This window comes from Aquarana catesbeiana, linkage group LG02, assembly GCF_042186555.1.
Source record: "Aquarana catesbeiana isolate 2022-GZ linkage group LG02, ASM4218655v1, whole genome shotgun sequence".
NCBI lineage: Eukaryota > Metazoa > Chordata > Amphibia > Anura > Ranidae > Aquarana > Aquarana catesbeiana.
In genome coordinates this window covers 195728319-195747597 of record NC_133325.1, presented here as the reverse complement: position 1 = coordinate 195747597, position 19279 = coordinate 195728319, and the positions used below count along the sequence as shown (strand labels likewise).

At 43.2% G+C, this 19279-nt stretch overlaps 1 protein-coding gene across 6 annotated transcripts in view; it reads right to left on the bottom strand.

Annotated features, from left to right (window-relative positions):
* Positions 1–17056, bottom strand: part of ZC3H13 (zinc finger CCCH-type containing 13) — a 113253-nt gene extending 96197 nt beyond the window's left edge. For 4 of the 6 annotated variants that reach the window (XM_073614151.1, XM_073614152.1, XM_073614154.1 and 1 more), the window contains exons 1-4: positions 16681–17056; positions 8818–8951; positions 8627–8730; positions 6602–6713 (exon numbers count right to left, since the gene is read on the bottom strand). In XM_073614151.1, the coding sequence (XP_073470252.1) occupies positions 6602–6713; positions 8627–8730; positions 8818–8934 (333 nt within the window). In that variant the 5' untranslated portion in view covers positions 8935–8951; positions 16681–17056. Of the gene's footprint in view, positions 1–6601; positions 6714–8381; positions 8520–8626; positions 8769–8817; positions 8952–16680 lie in introns of those variants that run through there. The other 2 variants (XM_073614153.1, XM_073614155.1) reach the window with 2 other exon arrangements.
* Between the last annotated feature and the right edge of the window lie 2223 nt (positions 17057–19279).

The window sequence follows — 19279 nt, the reverse complement described above, 5'->3', positions numbered from 1 at the left end:
AGGAAGAGAAAATCTAACAGGATTTGAACTCTCTAAAGAATATATAAAGCTGAAGACAGCAGCTGAAACTGTTCACTTCACTGGGTATATGTGAGGCTGTTCACTTCACTGGGTATATGTGAGGGTTTACATTCACTTTAACCACTTCAATACTGGGCACTCCCCCCCCCTTCCTGTCCAGGACAAATTTTCAGCTTTCACACTTTGAATGACAATTGCGCGGTCATGCAACAATGCACACACAATTGTTATAATTTTTTTTCCCACAGAGCTTTCTTTTGGGGATATTTGAAGAAAGAAGAAGAAAGAAAGAAGAAGAAAGAAAGAAGAAGAAAGAAAGAATAAGAAAGAAAGAAAGAAGAAGAAAGAAAGAAGAAGAAAGAAAGAAGAAGAAAGAAGAAGGAAGAAAGACCAACATTTTTGAAAAAAAAAAATAAAAAGGTTTTTTCTGCTATAAAAGTTTTTCTTCTCCTTCACTGACAGACAGTGATGAGTTGGCACTAATATGTAGAATTGATGGGCACCGATATGCACCACTGATAGGCAGCACTGAGGGAGGAGGTACTGACAGTTAGTGGTGGGCAACGACTGGCATCTGTGATGGGCACCTCTGATTGGGGCTGCGCTGATAATCAATGCATCTATTATCAGTGCACACCAACAGGAGAGCTACCAATCAGCTCTCCCTGTCAGCACGAACCAAGGAAAGCCGATTACCGGCACTTCCTGGTTACCGCTGTGATTGGTCACAGCTGATCACATGGTAAAGAGCCTACGTCACAGGCTCTTTACCACGATCGGAGATGCGGTGTGCCAGAGTGACATACACGCTGGGGGCGTGCACAAGCAGCTTATCCTGCTGGAAGTCATATGACACCCAGGCAGGGTAATAGAGCGTCATTGCGGATGTCAATCCGCAATGGGGACGGGTGGGAAGTGGTTAAGGAACTAATACTGTAAAAGCTCTATTCAAAATTTTATGTTTTGGGCAAAATAGCTGCAATTTTGCTTGCAATCGCAAATCGCTCTGCAATCGCAAAACGCATTTTCAATGGCACCAAAAATGTAATGCAATTTTGCAGCGATTATCACGCATTAATTGTGCAGCAACTGCAACGTGCAAAGTTTGTCGCCCAAAAAAAGCTCCTGGCTCCTTTTTGGGGCAACAAACTTCATGCGTTGCAGTGTGTGTCAAATAAATGGCACCCGAACATGCCCAAGGTCCAAATATGCCAAATGTGAATAGAGCCTAATACATAAGGCTAAAAATACCCCCACTCTGTAGTTCTGTATGTGGATACACCTATTGTTTTTTTATTATAATCTGTTACATGCCCCTACTGCTTTAGTAAACGATTTTAACTGCACTAAATCCATTATTAACCACTTAAGGACCGAGCCTGTTTTTAACATGTAAACACAGAGACTGAAACAAGTTTCTTTTTGCTAGAAAATTACTTAGAACCCCCAAACATTATACTTTTTTTTCTAACACTCTAGAGAATAAAATGGCGGTCATTGCAATACTTTTTGTCACATCGTATTTGCGCAGCAGTCTTACAAGCGCACTTTTTTTGGAAAAAATTCACTTTTTTGAATTAAAAAATAAGACAACAGTAAAGTTAGCCCAATTCTTTTTTATATTGTGAAAGATATTGTTACGCCCAGTAAATTGATACCCAACAAGTCACGCTTCAAAATTGCGCCCACTTGTGGAATGGCGTCAAACTTTTACCCTTAAAAATCTCCATAGGTAATGCTTAAAAAAATTCTACAGGTTGCAGGTTTTGAGTTACAGAGGAGGTCTAGGGTTAGAATTATTACTCTCGCACTAACGATCACAGTGATACCTAACATGTGTGGTTTGAACACCGTTTTCATATGCGGGCGCTGCTCATGTATGCGTTCGCTTCTGCACGTGAGCTCGTCGGGAGGGGGTGCTTTAAAAATGTTTTTTTTTCTTATTTATTTTATTGATTTTAAAAAGTAAACATCCCTTGCATTAGAAAAAAGCATGACAGGTCCTCTTAAATATGAGATCTGGGGTCAAAAAGATCTTTAATATAAGATCTTTAAAAAAAAAAAAAAAAAAAAAAAAAAAAAGGTTGTCATTTGAAAAAAATGACAACAAAAAAATGGCCCTTTAAGAGGTATGGGCAGAAGTGACGCTTTGACGTCGCTTCCGCCCCGCTATGGTATGGGGGCCATCTTACCCTCACTCGTATCCATACAATAGGAAGGAGAAGGACCTGATAGCCTCCGCTGCTGCCAACTGCTCCGGTAAGCGGCGGAGATCGGCGGGCCCTCTCCCACCGCCAATAACGGTGGCTCTTGCGGCAAATCCGTTGCAGAGACCACCATTATCGTAAACAGAACCACCCACTGAAAAGATGGATACCTCGGTTGTGGCAGCAGCTGCTGCCGTTACCAAGAAATCCATCTTTAAAGTGCCGACGTATATATACAGTGGGCAGTCGTTAAGTGGTTAAAAATACCACCACAAATAGGTCCCAGGTTGAGCAGGTTTGGTTTTTTTTTATTATTCTACAAACTACTAGGAATTTTGTACTTGCCCGTTTTGTCTGGGTAATTTTGTTAATATCAAACCCTTATATAATATCTAAACTCTGCTGCCTCTAAACTCTGGTAAAGTCTTTGTGCGCATGGACACACAGGCTTTTATGGAGTTGAGTTCCTGTGTCAGCTGACATCCGCCGCTCCATAGGGGAGACTGGGGGGTCCGATCTGGTCCGCCAGCCCGTGTGAAAATGCCTAAATACATGCAGGAAGCCCTTTAGAAGGGGGTTGTAAACCCTTGTGCTTTTTCACCTTAATGCATTCTATGCATTAAGGGTGAAAAACCTTTTGTAGTGCAGTTGCCCCCCAGGGCCCCCCCTTTTACTTACCTGAACCCGGGCCTTTCCAGCTACTGGGTGAGCACACCAGTTCCAGCCGGTGTCTCGGGACCTGATTGGATAGATTGATAGCAGCGCAGCCGTTGATTACCACTGCTGTCAATTATATCCAATGGTGCGGGAGTCGGGGCCGAGTCCTGCTGTCTGTGTCAATAGTCGCAGCAGAAGGACACGGGAGCGCAGGGAGAGCGGCTCTCCACGCAGCATTCGAGAAGAGGAGCCAAGAGCGCCGCTGAAGGACCCCGGAAGAGGAGAATAAGGGCCACTGTGTGCAAAACCAACTGCACAGAGGAGCTGTGACTTTTTTTTAAACATGCAAACCTTTAGTTACCCATTATCCTTACATGCGGCTTGGATTACCTCTGGAAACCCCTCCTTGAAGCTGAACCCCACTATATAAAATGTTGGTGTTAGGTACGCGTCAAATACGCAAAGCAAGCTCAAATCATGAAGACGAGGCCTAGAGATTCAACAAACTGCAATTCTTATCCTAACTCTCCAAAGATGTTTAAGTGCTATATCGAGTTAGGATACATAATAAAACAGGTAATTGGATAGCTGAGATTGAACAGATGATTTAGACCATTTAACACTTAGCTGCCAGAAGATTTTTTCCCCCAATTTATTTTGTATTTGCACACATTAAGATGCATATTTTTGGCTTGAAAGTTAGATTAACTACCAAACTCATGCACCCGCAAAACAGTGAAAAGCAAAAAGGCAAACAAAATTAAAAATAGTTGATACCTTATAAACCTAACAAGAGTGTGTAAAGAAAATGCAGACAGCCCATTTTTCCGCAAACCACACGAAACAGCACTTTTGGGACCCAGTCTACTACAACAAATACAGTCCCGACATTTTCAGACGTAGGCACCCCGATGTGTGGGATTACATTTTTACCTGCATATAAGTCTGTGGAGGGGGCCTCAATTTTTTGGGAGGATATTTTAGGGGACAAAAAAGTCCCCTGTAATAGGATTTCTGTGTCCCATGATGTACTCCAAGAAAAGGATTTTACAGGTAAGCTGTAATAAAAATCCTATTTTCTTTATCGTACATCATGGGACACAGAGCCTTAAGTAATTACTTAATGGGATGTCCCATAGCAATGCCACAAGAGGGGTGGGAGAAAACAACCTGCGGGGTACACCCAGACTTGAGGATCTATACTGCTGCTTGCAGCACACCGCGCCCGAAGACAATATCCTCATACCTCCTTACATCCACCTGATAAAATTTTGTGAATGTATGTACTGAAGACCAAGATGCGGCCTTACAGATCTGAGCTATGGAGGACTGATGACGCACTGCCCAAGAAGCACTAACTGACCTGGTAGAATGCACCTTAACTTGAAATGGGGGAATCTTACCCCTTAAATCATAAGTTTGAATTATCACTTGCCGAATTCACTTAGCGACAGTGGATTTTGACGCTGCCTGTCCTTTCTTAGAACCCTCCGGCAGAATAAATAAGACATCAGTCTTACGAATCTGAGCAGTTTTCTTTAAATAGATTTTCACTGCTCTCACCACAGCAAGACAATGTAGTGACTTCTCTTCCCTGGAACATGCTTTTGGAAAAAACAATTGCAGGACAATATCTTGGTTCAGGTGAAAACCTGAAATTACTTTTGGCAAAAAAACCTGGGCAAGGGCGTAACACCACTCTGTCCTTATGAAAAATCTAATATGGCTTTTTACAAGAAAACTAAGTTTAAGTCCCAAGGGTTCAAGGGAGGTTTGACGGGCGGATTAAGCCACGTCACCCCTCGTATAAAGCCCCGGACTAAGAATGAGTAGCAAGTGGTCTTTGAAATAAGACCGAAAAAGCTGAGACTTGGCCTTTAATAGTACTTAAGGGCAATTTCATTTCTACCCCTAATTGTAGAAAGGCAAGAATTCTGCCTATGATATATCTCCAAGGGTGCCAAACCTTGGATTCACACCAGGAAACATAAGTCCGCCAGACTCTATAATATATAGTTCTGGAAGCTGGCTTCCTAGCATTAATCAGGGTAGAGATAACTGACCCGGAAAGCCCACGTTTCTTTAGAATGTGGGTTTCAATAGCCAAGCCGTTAAATTTAGAGACCGTAAGGAAGGATGGAATATCGGTCCCTGAGAGAGCAGATCTGGCCCTAGTGGGAGGGACCATGGGCACTCCACTGCCATCTTTACGATTTCTGGGTACCATGACCTTCTGGGCCATGCTGGTGCCACCAGAATTATCGGCTTTCTTTCCAGATTGATCCTGTAAAGAATTTGAGGTAGCAACTGAATAGGGGGAATGCATAGATCAGTGAGAGCTGATCCCATGGGGTCACTAACGCATCCGTTCTGCATGCGAATGGATCCCTTGTTCTTCGCCACAAAGTTGACCAACTTTGTATTGAACCTGGATGCTAAAAGAACCACGTCCGGAGTCCCCCATTTTTGACAAACAGCCCGAAATATGTCGGGGTGAAGAGACCATTCCCCTGGGAATAACCGCTAGTGACCTAAGTAGTCCGCCTGTCAAATCTATACTCCCAGAATGAAGATTGCAGAAAGGCATGGAACATTCCTTTCTGCCAAAGTTAGAATATGGTTCACGTCTCTCTGCGCCGAGAGACTTTTGGAGCCCCGTTGGCGATTGATATAGGCCACAGCTGTGGCATTGTCGGATTGAATCTTGACAGGACAATCCTGTAACCTGAAAGTCAAGGCCCTTAGAACCAGGCGTACTGCCCGAATCTCTAGGATATTGATGGGCAAGATTCTTTCGGTTCTTGACCACTGTACTTGGACAGTGGTCTTTTCTAGTACTACTCCCCAGCCTGAAAGGCTGGCATCGGTCATTACCACTTTCCAGATGACTGGCCTGAAGGATTATCCTTTCAACAGATTCTGGGTTAATAACCACCAAATGAGGCTTTGGGTCACTCTTGGGGACAGCCGCATTGGTAAGTCTAAAGCTTGAATTGTTTTGTTCCAAGCAGATAGGATACTGTTTAGCATCCGGGATCGGGATAGCAGGTGCGCGCCACCGGAGGCGCCTGCTGCACTGCGGGGGTGCCGATGCTCGTGGCCAACAGTCGTGATGACCGCCGGCCATGAGCGATCGCGAGCACGAGAGGCAGAACAGGGAAGTGTGTGCGTGTGTATAAACACACAAATCCCTGTTCTGAGAGGAGTGACAGATTGTGTGTTCCTATTAACTAGGAACCACGATCCGTCACTTCCTCTAGTCAGCCCCTTCAGTTAGAAACACGTAGCAGGAAACACAGTTAACCCCTTGATTTTCCTAGTGTTAACCCCTTCCCTGCCAGTGACATTTTTACAGTAATCAGTGCATTTTTATAGCACTGATCGCTGTATAAATGCCAGTGGTCCCAAAAATGTGTCAAAAGTGTCCGATGTGTCCGTCAACCAAAAAGAATACATATCGGCCTAAACTGAGAAAAAAAATTTGCTTTTTTTTTAAAAAAAATGGGGATATTTATTATAGCAAAAAGTACAAAAGATTGTGTTTTTTTCAAAATTGTCGCTTTTTTTTTGTTTATAGCGCAAAAAATAAATACCAGATACAATTACGAATGAATACGCATTACACAAAATGCCTCCACTACACCAAAACAACACTACAGATTATAGTTAGAGAAACTTGAAGCATAAATTACTTTTCACTAAAAGATAACTCATACCCGGGAGGGAGAAGCTTGTTCCTCAGCAGAGCGTTTTTGTGGCTCTGTCTCAACCTCTTGGCGCTTATTTTTCATTCGCTCACGGAGATCTCCAGTTGGCCTATCTGGTGACCTGTTAACACAAATTATTAAAATGAACACTAAACGATATAAACCTTCAGCATTTTGTTAGAATTTTCAATACTATATCCTAATATGACCAGTGTGTGTGACTGAGGCTTACAAAGACCAATTCAAGAAATGTGTAGACGCTATACCAAAATAATAAAATTAAAAAAAAACTTTCCACCATTACAAACTTCTGTTCTTCTAAAGTCTAAACCATGTGCATAAACGCATTAAGAGTGCCTAAAGTAGTTCTAAAGGCAGAAGGATTTTACCTTAATATATTCTCTGCATTAAGGTAAAAAAAACCCTTCCATAATCAACTCCCCCTTCCCTAATAATTACATGGCTCCTCTTTCAATCAAATGCTGTGCCCCTTCTGCAGCAGCATGGTTCTCGCTTCCTCTTCACTCAGGAGACAGGGGCAGCACCAGCAACCATTGGCTCTTACTGCTGTCAAATGCTTAGAGGAGGGAGCGGGGGACGGGGCCATCCATAGACACCACAGGGGTTGATTTACTAAAACTGGTGCAAAATCTGGTGCAGTTGTGAATGGTAGACAATCAGCTTCTAACTTCAGCTTTTTCAATTAGGTTTGACAAAAAAAAAAAAAAAAACCTGGGAGGAGGACTGGTTTCTATGCAGAGATCCAAAAGATTTTGCACTCTTCAGTTTTAGTAAATCAACCCCAATAAGTTTTAAATCTAGTTACAACTGATAAAGAAGATAGGTAAAGACATTACTTGTGACAAAACACAGCTACTCAGCCCCCTCACAAACAAAGATAACCAAGTTATGCTGTGTGAATGGGGGTATGTAACAAATATAAAAGTAGGTGTTATCCCAATTTGGCTGAAACAGTGGAAATACACCAAATTTTCTTTTTCTCGTATGTATTTTAACTTGGGTTTCTTTCTCCTCTTGTATTTTTATGTGCAGTTTATCATGGTAAAAAACTGAACATTTTACACTTTAATAGCATATTATATATTTATATACTACACTGTAGTTTTTAGTTCTGGTAAATCATCCCCACATAGTCTAGCTTGTGCGCTTGCCCACACAGTTTGCTATGAATGGCACTAATAAAAAAATTAAAAAGGGGGACCAGAAAGCATCGGTGGGGGACCCCAGAAGAGGTCGTAAGGGGCCACTCTGTGCACTACCACTGAATACAACAGGCAAGTATAACATTGATTATTTTAAGAAGAAAAAAAATATATGCCTTAAGTGCTGATTCACACCAATGCAGTGCGGGAAAGCGATTCAGACAGGAATCACATCACGTTCCTGTTCAAATCACATGCATTTCTTTGCAGTGCGATTTGAGCCCATTTAATTTGTATGGCGCAAATCGCACCCCACCCGCACAGAAAAGGTGCATGCACTTTTTGCCACACTGGAATCAGACCGCATGGGTGTTCACACCCATGTGATCTGATTCAGCCAATCGCACTGCATTAAGCAACCCGGATTTGGGGTGTCGTTATTTTTCGCTGCCAATTCCGCACCACATCGGTGTGAACCACGACTTAGAACTGCTTGAAAGCAGACCTTGTCGTAAAATGCAAGGTCCTTTAAATACATCAGGTCCCATCCCCCGTCATAAATTGTGGCTTTACAATTCACATGAAAAGCCTATAAAGAAAAAAAAAAGTTAGTACACATACTTTACCTCCAAGTTTCCTGATTACAGAGGTTAATGACACGCTGCTTCCAGTGAGATCCCAGAAAATGCCGAGTAACAAAATTTCACAAGGAGACACTCCAGCTCAGTGAAGTACTAGGGGTACGCTACTTTTGGCAAACATAACTGAGAATTCATGACAGAAAAGTTGATATATTGAGGATAGTAAACTACACACACCCTCTCAACGCAACAAAAAGCAGTAATTTGAAAGGCTAAAATATGCAAATTACCTTCTGTAAGATCCACTAAATCCTTTTCCTCTTGGCGAATGAATATATCTGCAAGTATTACCATAAGCACAGTTTCCAGTTTTCATCCAGTTACGACACTGCGTCTGTAAATATGGGAAGTATGGAATCAGATCACGTTTAGCTGAAATAAAAATAAAATGCTTTTGTTTAGAAAGGATTTCTGCTCTTACCTCTGCACTGCTACCAGTGCTAGGCCCAAGCCTCTCAAATACACTTGGTCTACGTGATGTGCTATCCGATATGGTCTTGGTATTTTCTACTGTGACCTTCCGTCGAATTTTTGACATCTTGTTCTTTTTCTTAACTAGAAACATATCAAAAATGATTTTTGTAAATTCAGGACCAAACACATTAAAACTTACAATGTAACAAAAAAAAATAAATAAAAAAAAAAAAAAGAAAAACAGACAGCGCAGACTCGTCCAAGCAGATCCGCCTGCTCAACAAGAGACCTATCCGCTGATCCCCACTGAGCAGGCGGATGACAGGTCCGTGTCTGCTCCGCTATGCAGAGCAGACTCAGACACAGCCCGCTCTTTTCTATGCGGCCGTCACATGGAAACAGACTGCCTGTCTGTTTCCATCAGACTGTCATCTGATCCTCTGGCATACGGATCCCCATCTGTTTTCAGCAGAGTGGACTGGATGCGGTGGGTGTCAGCAGACACAGAGAGCTATGGATGGTCCAATCAGGTCTGCCTGAAAAATTGACAGGCGGACCCAATCAGTTTGTCAGTGTGAAAGGTCACCCCCCCCCCCAGTGTGAAAAGTCACACTGAAACGAATGGGAGGCGCTTTTCAGGCGCTTTACAGGTGCTATTTCGCGTGCTAAAATGCCTGAAAAACACCTCAGTGTGAAAGGGGTCTTAAGATGGCCATATAAATCTGTTTTGGCACACATTTTATATATACTATATATATATATATATAGAGATAGAGATAGAGATAGAGATAGAGATAGAGATAGAGATAGAGATAGAGATAGAGATAGAGATAGAGATAGAGATAGAGATAGAGATAGAGATAGAGATAGAGATAGAGATAGAGATAGAGATAGAGATAGAGATAGAGATAGAGATAGAGATAGAGATAGAGATAGAGATAGAGATAGAGAGAGAGAGAGAGAGAGAGAGAGAGAGAGAGAGTTTTTACTATTGCGATTCACAATATATGCAACAGTCCATACTCAGAGGTGCCTGCATTTTTCTTCTCCTCTTAAATCCGTGTTGGACCGAGTGCATGTTTATCTCATGTCTACTAAGGCCTGGTTCACACCTATGAAGATTTTTGGTGCTTTTTGCAGAAACGTACTACAGTCCATTTAACATGGTTTCCTGTGGGACACGTTCATATTATATGCTTTTTATCAGCTGCTGTGTTTTTGGAAAGGGACAAGGACTTTAAATAAAATTCAATGGAGATGACGCAGAAAAGCATGTAGTGTGTATGACGCATTTTGCATTTTTTAATCTGCCCAACAAATTTGTCAAAAACATTAAAAAAAAGCAAAACACATCAATAAACTTGTGAAACGCACGTGCAAAAACACTAAATGCACCGCAAAAAGGGATCAAAAAGCAAACTGCGTAGGTGTGAACCACTAACAGCATACTCTGCCCCTGTGAATATTAACAGTTCTGTGAAAAAGATTTCTTCATGGTCACATCAGGTTTGTATGCACAACCACCCTTTGGCTTTGAATTTGGTGAATTTTGTATACTGAAAATTCCTAAGGCCTGGCTCACACCTATGCAGTCTGCTTTTGATCCATTTCTGCAGTGCGTTTTGCACACGTGTTATTTTATAAGCTTTGCATTTTTTTATGCTTTTTTAGGGCCAATTTGTTGATGGGCAGATTAATCTCTCATTGCTATTCTGCATCCTACAAAACGTGAGTGAGGCCTCACGCTGGACTTTAAAGAAGTTTAAAATGGCCAACAAGTTCAATGTAAGAGATCTACACAACTTATATAAAAGAAATAATAAATTGAACCCCTTCCAGCCCACCCTGACATCCTTTTAACTAGACAATTACACCAAAGGGGCTGGAAGGTCTGCCTCATGTGACCACTGATTTGCTGTCACATGATTAGGAGCAGCTTGGTCTCCGTACCGGGAGCATGCTCTCAGTACAGAAGCCTCTGCTCCCCATAAATGCATATGTTCGGTAAGTGGGCGTTAAAGCCCACCCTTTTTGCAGGCGCACATATGTGTCACAGGGGCAGCAAGAGGTGAATCAAAACCCATTGTTTAAAAGAGAAGTTCAACTTTTGTAACCTGCTACACCCATGTTCGGGGTATAACATGTTAAAAATGCATGTGCGCCCCCCCCCCATCCCCTTTGACAGCAAGCGAGGGGGATCTTCCCTCCAACTCATTGTCACAATTTCTAAAAAATAAAAATGCAGTCCTGCAACTTACACACAGAGTCAGCAAGAAACCTGCTTATCGTGGGTGCAATGCTTTACAGGCACCTACCATAACAAAAAAAATTATAAATGCACATTTTTTTTTACCTGCAAAAAGTGTGCATTATTATTTTTTTTTTTGTAAAGGTGAACTTGGTGACCAATGCAAAAAGTGAAAATGTGCTATCTTAAAGCGGAAGTAAACCCATCCAAAAAACGGTTTTATTTCCGGCACGTGCCGGAAATGTAACACTCCGATTGGTTGTGCTCTCAACCAAACTGTCAAACCATCCAACAGCTGGTGTCATAACTGATCACATGTGCAGCATCATGGCAGTTGTAGATTAAACAGAGGCAAAGCAGGCAGCTTCCTTGGCTGAAAACAATAGAGGGGTTTACTTACACCTTAAGGAAAAGCATCACAACCACAGCATGAGTACACACCCTTGGGGAGCAATAAAAAAGCGGTGCAGCCACGTGTTTTACTCCCCCCCCCCCCAATATAAACAAATCCTAACATCTCTCATACACCTGCCTATGACAACTGCTATTTCTCACAAGATTTGGAGTGAGATTTGGGGATGACACTCCTGTTTTTGAGAGCTTGTTAACCCCTTTCATCCCAGCCAATTGTAAAATTATGTCTGGGCCGGAGCACTGTTCTGGAAAGAAGTCATATGACCTCCTCCCAGCATCGCGTCCACCGAACACAGCCGATCACAGATCACTGTACTGGTCCGCTGCCGGTAACATGTGATCGTTGTGGTCAACCTTAGCAGATCACATGACAGTACACAATAAAAGACTGTTAAATGTGTTTGTATACTATTAGGCCCCTTTCACACTGGGGCGGGAGGTGCGTCGGCAGTAAAGCGCCGCTATTATTAGCGGCGCTTTACCATCGGTATTCGGCCGCTAGTGGGGCGGTTTTAGCCCCCGCTAACGGCTGAGAAAGTGTTAAAAACCACCGCAAAGCGCCTCTGCAGAGGCGCTTTGCCAGCGGTATAGCCGCGCTGCCCCATTGATTTCAATGGGCAGGAGCGGTGTATACACCGCTCCGAAGATGCTGCTAGCAGGTCTTTTTTTCCCGTCCTGCTAGCGCACCGCTCCAGTGTGAAAGCCCTTGGGGCTTTCACACTGGAGACAGAGCAGCGGCTGTTTCAGGTCAGTTTGCAGGCGCTATTTTTAGCGCAATTGCTCCTGCAAACCGCCCCAGTGTGAAAGGGGTCTTATGATGAGCTCAAAGATTGGTCACAGTCATGATGGGAGTCATCACATGGTACAGACAAAGCCAATTACAGCCCATCTGTACCATCTGTTTAGCTGTGGCCAATCACAGCTCTTCACAATAGTAAACTCTGAATAAGTAGTTTTAATTTAGAAAAAAATGGTTACTTATAGTTGTAAAATGTTATGAGTAATCAGTGTGTGCAAAAAAATAATAATCCTGATCATCTCCCCAGAGTAGTATAGTGTTGCTGTGGTAACACTATTACTCTGGTCACTGTATGAAAAAAATTAATCAAAAAAATGTAAAAAGAAAATGTAATATTTAAAGAATTGAAAAAGTATGTAACACACTGAAACTTTTTTTTTTTAATTCCTTCATTTTGCAAAAAGGCAAAAAACAAAATTACAACTTTAAAAAAACACTAACCATGCCTCTTACTAAATACCTTGGACTGTCTACTTTCCAAAAAGAGGCCATTTGGGGGATATTTGTACTGTCCTATCATTTTCATGTCTCAAGAAATGAGATAGGCCATCAGTACCATAGTTTTGGGGACTCTAGTACTTTCCTACAGACAAATATACATTGATTTGGGTTATTTTCACCAAAGAAATGTAGAATACATTTTGGCCTAAATTTATGAAGAAAGATTATTTGCAAAATTGTATAACAAATGAAGAAAAATGAATTTTTCCTAAAAATGTACTGTCTTTAGTATATTTTGCAAAAAAAAAGAAAAAAAAAACAGAAGTAATTAAATACCGAAAAAGAAAGTCATATGGGTACAGTGTTACACAACTGCGCAATTGTCATTCAAAGTGTGACAGCATCGAAAGCTAAAAATTGGCCTGGGCAGGAAGGGGGGGTAAAAAAGTGTTTTGTATTGAAGTAGTTAAAGGCTAAATTCACCTTTCTGAACTTGTTACATCCATATTTAGGGTGCAACATGTTCACACCCCCCCCCCCCCCCCCCGTATAGTCTACAGATATATGGAAGAAAAAAAAAACAAAAAAAAAAAAAAACAGAAAACTTGTGTGCAAGAGCCCCAAAAAGTCACAGAGCAACATGATAGTAAGGATCCACAGCTGATATGTGGAGGGCCACAGAGATGCTGAAAACCACTGTAGTAATCTGTGCTACATACAGCGATTTCCAGGCTCTGTGCCAGTAGCTTTCCCTCTGCACACCACAGGAGGATGCTTGCTCAGCACTGCTACCATTCACAGAACACCATGCATGTTTTTCAATGACTACAAGGGGTTCTCCGATTGGAAGAGGTTAAGAGGTGGGCAGTAACGCCAAGACCTACCCTTGCCCAGTGAGAGAACACCTTGTATGCATACAAGGCATTCTGTGAATGGCAGCGATGCCGCATGAGCAACTTCTTAAAGCAGGGTTCCACCCAGAAATGGAACTTCCACTGTCCGGATTCCTCCCTCCGGTGTCGAATTTGGCACCTTTCCGGGCAGAGGGGGAAACAGATACCTGTCAAATCCAGGTATCTGCTCCCACTTTCGCAGAAAATCATCGCACATTGTGCAGCGACCTACACAATGTCCAGCAAATCCTCCTCCTCCACCCCAGCTGCCTTCTGGGAGACACACAGGTTCCAGGAGACAGCAAGGACCAATCAGAACGCGCAGCACAACTCGAGCATGCGCAGTAGGGAACCAGGAATGAAGCCAAAAGTCTTCATTGCCTGGTTCCCTTACCAGGAATGAGGGCGGCAACACCCAGGAGTCAATCTGAAGATCAGCTGGGGTGCCGACATTGTGGGCTCCCTGGATAGGTAAGTGCCCTAATATTAAAAGTCAGCAGCTGCAGTATTTGCAGCTGCTGACTTTAAAAGAAAATTCCGCCAGCAGAAAGCCGCTTTAGGTTACTATGCAGAAAGGCACCTGCGCTTACTCCTAGTTTACACTTGTGGTTGGGAGGAGGAAGGAGGGAATGCGAAGATCACTGTCAGCTTCTGGCAGGTTGTCACTATGCTGCCTGGTGGCATTTGTACAGACACACACACAAATCCGCCATGCCTGCACACATACTAGGCTTAGTAACACACTGCTTCATGTTTTAAGAGAGAGAGCTTAGTTCCTTGCTGCTCTATGAGAAGTGATCCACCACAAGCCCTTACAGGATTAAGAAGATGGCAGCTATCAACATAGTAATGGCAACCACTACATCAGTTTTCAGCATGCCCTGGATATCTGATGTGGGTTATTACATGGAGCCAAGCAGCACTACCATAAGTAAAGAAAAATATAATTCCTGGAGTTCTGCTTAAGGCTCTGTTCACATCAGTGTGACCCCCCCTGTTATGCAAGTAGGGCAGCCCATTCATTTTAACGGGCAGCCCTCCCGGCAGAAAGGTGAGTAATGAAGTTCCAGATCCTCCTTTAAATCTGCACCGCACAGAGCCTCATGGTGCTGTGGCATCATGCAGATTTGCACCTGTGAAAACGTGGACAGTACCATTAAGAATTAAAGGCACCCCCACGCATCTGCTAAAGGGCAGGGTGTTTTGCCTATGGGTTGGGAATGTGCACAACTGTGCAAGTGTCCATGACCCTCACAAGCGTGAACCTAGTCTTAGGCTCCATTCACACTTGTACAACTTGTCATGTAACTTTGGACATCAAAGTTGCACAAGTCGTTCCCCATGTTTTCCAATGATACCCATTCATATATGTGTGACTTAAAATTGCAGCAACTTTAAAGTAGTTCATGAAATACTTTTGTCTGACTTTCACGCAACTTGAGGGCCAAAGACTCGAATATTAACCCTCAGAAGTTGCATGAATGTTGAACCTGAATGCTATACAATGCAACAGTTTTCCATCATCACTGGTCAAAGCCAAAGTCGTAACCAAGTTGCACCCCAAAGTCGGAGCAACTTTAGAGTCGTACAAGTGTGAATGGAGGTTTAGGCTAAATACACATCTATGTGTTTTTTTTTTAGTGCTTCTGCAGATCCACAGAAACGCACTACAATCCATTTAATCTTGCATCCTATGGGTCCCGTTCAGTGCAGTTTCCTGCAACATGTTTTTTGGAAAGGCCCCTGCTCGGCTCCATACCATTGGATGACAGAAGCGACATCAAACGTCACTTCCGCCCAATGGTCTTAAAGGGGAAATGTTTTTCTCTTAAAAAAAACAAAAAAAAAAAAAAAAACACACTTTTTTTTATTGCTTATAAGCGTAAGACCCCTTTCACACTGGGGCGGTTTGCAGGCGCTACTGCGCTAAAAATAGCGCCTGCAAACCGACCTGAAACAGCCGCTGCTGTGTCTCCAGTGTGAAAGCCCCGAGGACTTTCATACTGGAGCGGTGCGCTAGCAGGACGGGAAAAAAAGTCCTGCCAGCAGCATCTTCAGAGCAGTGAAGGAGCGGTGTATACACCGCTCCTGCCCATTGAAATCAATGGGGCAGCGTGGCTATACCGCCGGCAAAGCACCTCTGCAGAGGTTTTTAACCATTTCTTGGCCGCTAGCGGGGGTAAAACCGCCCCGCTAGTGGCCAAATACCGCCGCTAATAATATCGGTGTTTTCAGATTGCACATTAAAAAGAAGGTCCTGTCATGCTTTTTTTTTTTCTATTACAAGGGATGTTTACATTCCTTGCAATAGGAATAAAAGTGATCCATTTTTTTTTTTTTTTTATTTAAAAAAAGACAGCGTAAAAATTTAAAATAAAATAAGAAAAATGTTTTAAAGCCCACCCATCCCGCGCGCAGAAGCGAACGCATACGTATGTCGTGCCTGCATATAAAAACATGTTCAAACCACATATGTGAGGTACTGTTAGAGCGAGAGCAACAATTCTAGCCCAAGACCTCCTCTGTAACCTGTAGGAATTTTTAACCGTCGCCTAAGATTTTTAAGGGTCAAAATTTGTTGCCATTCCATGAGCGGGCGCAATTTTGAAGCGTGACATGTTGGGTATCAATTTACCCAGTGTAGCATTATCTTTCATAATATAGAAAAAAGAATTGGGCTAGCTTTACTGTTGTCCTATTTAATTCAAAGAAGTGTATTTTTTCCAAAAAAAAATTGCGCTTGTAAGACCGCAGTGCAAATACGGTGTGACGAAATATTGCAACGACTGCCATTTTATTCTCTAGGGTGTCTGGAAAAAAAAAAATTATATATATATATAAATTTTTTTTTTTTTTTTTTGAGGGTTCTAAGTAATTTTCTAGCAGAAAAAAAAAAAAAAAAAGTTTAAAATATAGGCCTGGTCCTTAAGTGATGACGTATCACTGGCACCACAAGTGTGACGCATATTGTGTGTGTTCCTGTAGTGTAGAGATGCGAATGCAGCCTAATACTGGTGATAACACTGCTCTCCCCATCCCCCCTGTATACACAGAGCTCTCGGCTCTCCTCCTCACCCCGATAGCGGCGGCCTCCGCCGCCTGTAGCAGATTCCCGGGCCGTGACCGCTGTGTGTCTGGCGGCCGCAACTGGGAGATCAGCGCGGTCTCCCAGTGCCGCGGACCGACCGACCGCCCGAGCACGGCGACCACCTGCGCCTCCAGCCGCCCTCCCCGACAGCGGCTCCGCCTTCCCCCTCCTCTTCTTCTTCGTCTTCCACTGCGGCCACCACGTCTGCTGCCGCCGCCGGTCCCGGCCTCCGGGAGCGATCGTGACGCAGCACCGGATACAAACTAGAAAGCAAGGAAACCACACACAGGCCGAGCGCTTCCACCGCTGAGCCTGCTGGGAAACAGCGCTACCTCACAGGAAAAGGCTGGTGTTTCGTCAGATTAGGCGACCCGTCAGAATGTGTGACGGAAGTGACGTTTGGTCGCCGCCATCTTGCTACACCCCGCACTCATCCATAGTAAGGATGCACTGCGAAGGGGGAAAGCGGACATCTTCTTACACCCACTGCACACATTTTTAAAGAGGAAGTAAACCGTCTCAAAAAAAACACCCTGCAGGACAAAAGCATAATGAGCTAGCATGCATTCATTGTGAATTACCTGAGATCGAAGCCCCCAAAGCGCCCCTCGTTCACCTCCTCCGTCGCCGCAATGATACCCGGAGTGATTTCCGGGTATCACTGCTCCGGCGCTGTGACTGGCCGGAGCGGCGATGACGTCACTCTGGCGCATGCGCGTGGGATCGCCTTCACTAATCCTTCACTAACGACACGCTTAGTGCACCTGCGCCATCGTCTACAGCGCGCATGTGCCCTAGACATCGGTGCCCGTTTTTAGGAAAATATCGGTTAAGGAGATATTTCTTGCACCTACAAGTAAGCCTTCATCTAGGCTTACCTGTAGGTTAAAGTGGTCTGTAAGGGTTTACAACCATTTTAACAGTAAACTGAGGTTATATAGTGAAATACAGTACTTAGAACTCCGTCTGACTGGTTAGATGTTGATTTTTAAAAGCAGCGGCAAGCCTGCTGATCTCATAGCTTTGCTAATCTGACAGAAGTTCGCTGCTTTTAAAATTCAACATCTAAACATTCATACGGAGTTCTAAGTACTGTATTTCACGATATAACCTCAGTTTACTGTTAAGTGTAAAATGCAACACTCAAGTGGGTGTAACAAGAGGTCCGCTTTCCCCCTTCTCAGTGTATCCTTACTATGGAGGAGTGCAGGGTGTAGCAAGATGGCAGCAACAAAACGTCACCTGGGGATAGGATGTAACCTCAGTCTGAGCACTGCGGATGCGCCACCCCCCGCTAAGGATTATGGGACGCAAAGGGAACCTGACTGGAAGGAGAGAAGTGTTTAGATGAGACTTGTGAGGGGAATTTTCTTCTCTACCATCTCACACTCGGCCACATCTGCAATAAGAAAGGCTTTCTAAATGCATTACTACAGAAACTGGGGGCTGTATGTTTAAGTGGAGTTACAGCATTTTTCTTTTTTAACCACTTCAGCCCCAGAAGGATTTGCCCCCTTTCCTGACCAGGCCGGTTTTTGCGATACGGAGCTGCGTCGCTTTAACTGACAATTGCGAGGTTGTGCAATGTTGTACCCAAATAAAATTGACGTCCTTTTTTTCCCCCACAAATAGAGCTTTCTTTTGGTGGGATTTGATTACCTCTGCGGTTTTTATTTTTTGCGCTATAAACAAAAAAAGGCCGACAATTTAGGGAAAAAAACAATATAGTTTACTTTTTGCTATAATAAATATAAAAAAAAATCTTAAAAAAAAACAATTTCTTTATAAGTTCAGGCCAACATGTATTCTTCTACATATTTTTAGTAAAAAAAATCGCAATAAGCGTATATTATTATATCGTCTACAAACTATGAGATAGATTTATGGCATTTTTATTATTATAATTTTTTTTTCACTAATAACGTCAGTGATCTACGATTTTTATGCACTGATTACTGTATAAATGTCACTGGCAGGGAAGGTGTTAACACTAGAGGCAATCCAGGGGTTAAATGTGTACCCTGGAAGATGTTTCTAACTGTGGTGGAAATGTACTGACTGAGAGTAGAGAAATCGCTGTTCCTGATCACTAGGAACAGACGATCACTCTAAACTCTCCCGTCAGAACGGGGATCTGTTTGTTTACATTGACAGATCCCCGTTCTGGCTCTCTGTGAAGCGATCGCGGGTGGACGGCGGACATAGCGGCCGCCAGCCACTCACATCAGCTCCCCCCGCCCACTATAGCTGTTAAAGGGACCACCATACAGCTAAGGCAATTTGCGGGAATGAGGCGACTTGCCGCAGTATAATGACGGGGGCTGGTCAGCAAGCGGTTAAAAAAAAATACCCCGTGTTGTTTCCACCTAATCCCATATCCAATGGGATTAGTAGTGAATGTAGGTTCTGTAAATGCTTTTCTTTTTTGTTTTTTTTTTATTTACTTTGTCCCCACGAAGCGCGCTACCATCTGCAGTGTGAGCATCTGAAGCCCACTGGTATCTCATTCCGGGATACGGCGCTGCTTGCTATCTCACGCATGCACATATCATACAAAGCGCGGTGAGACAATGTTACCTGGGATTG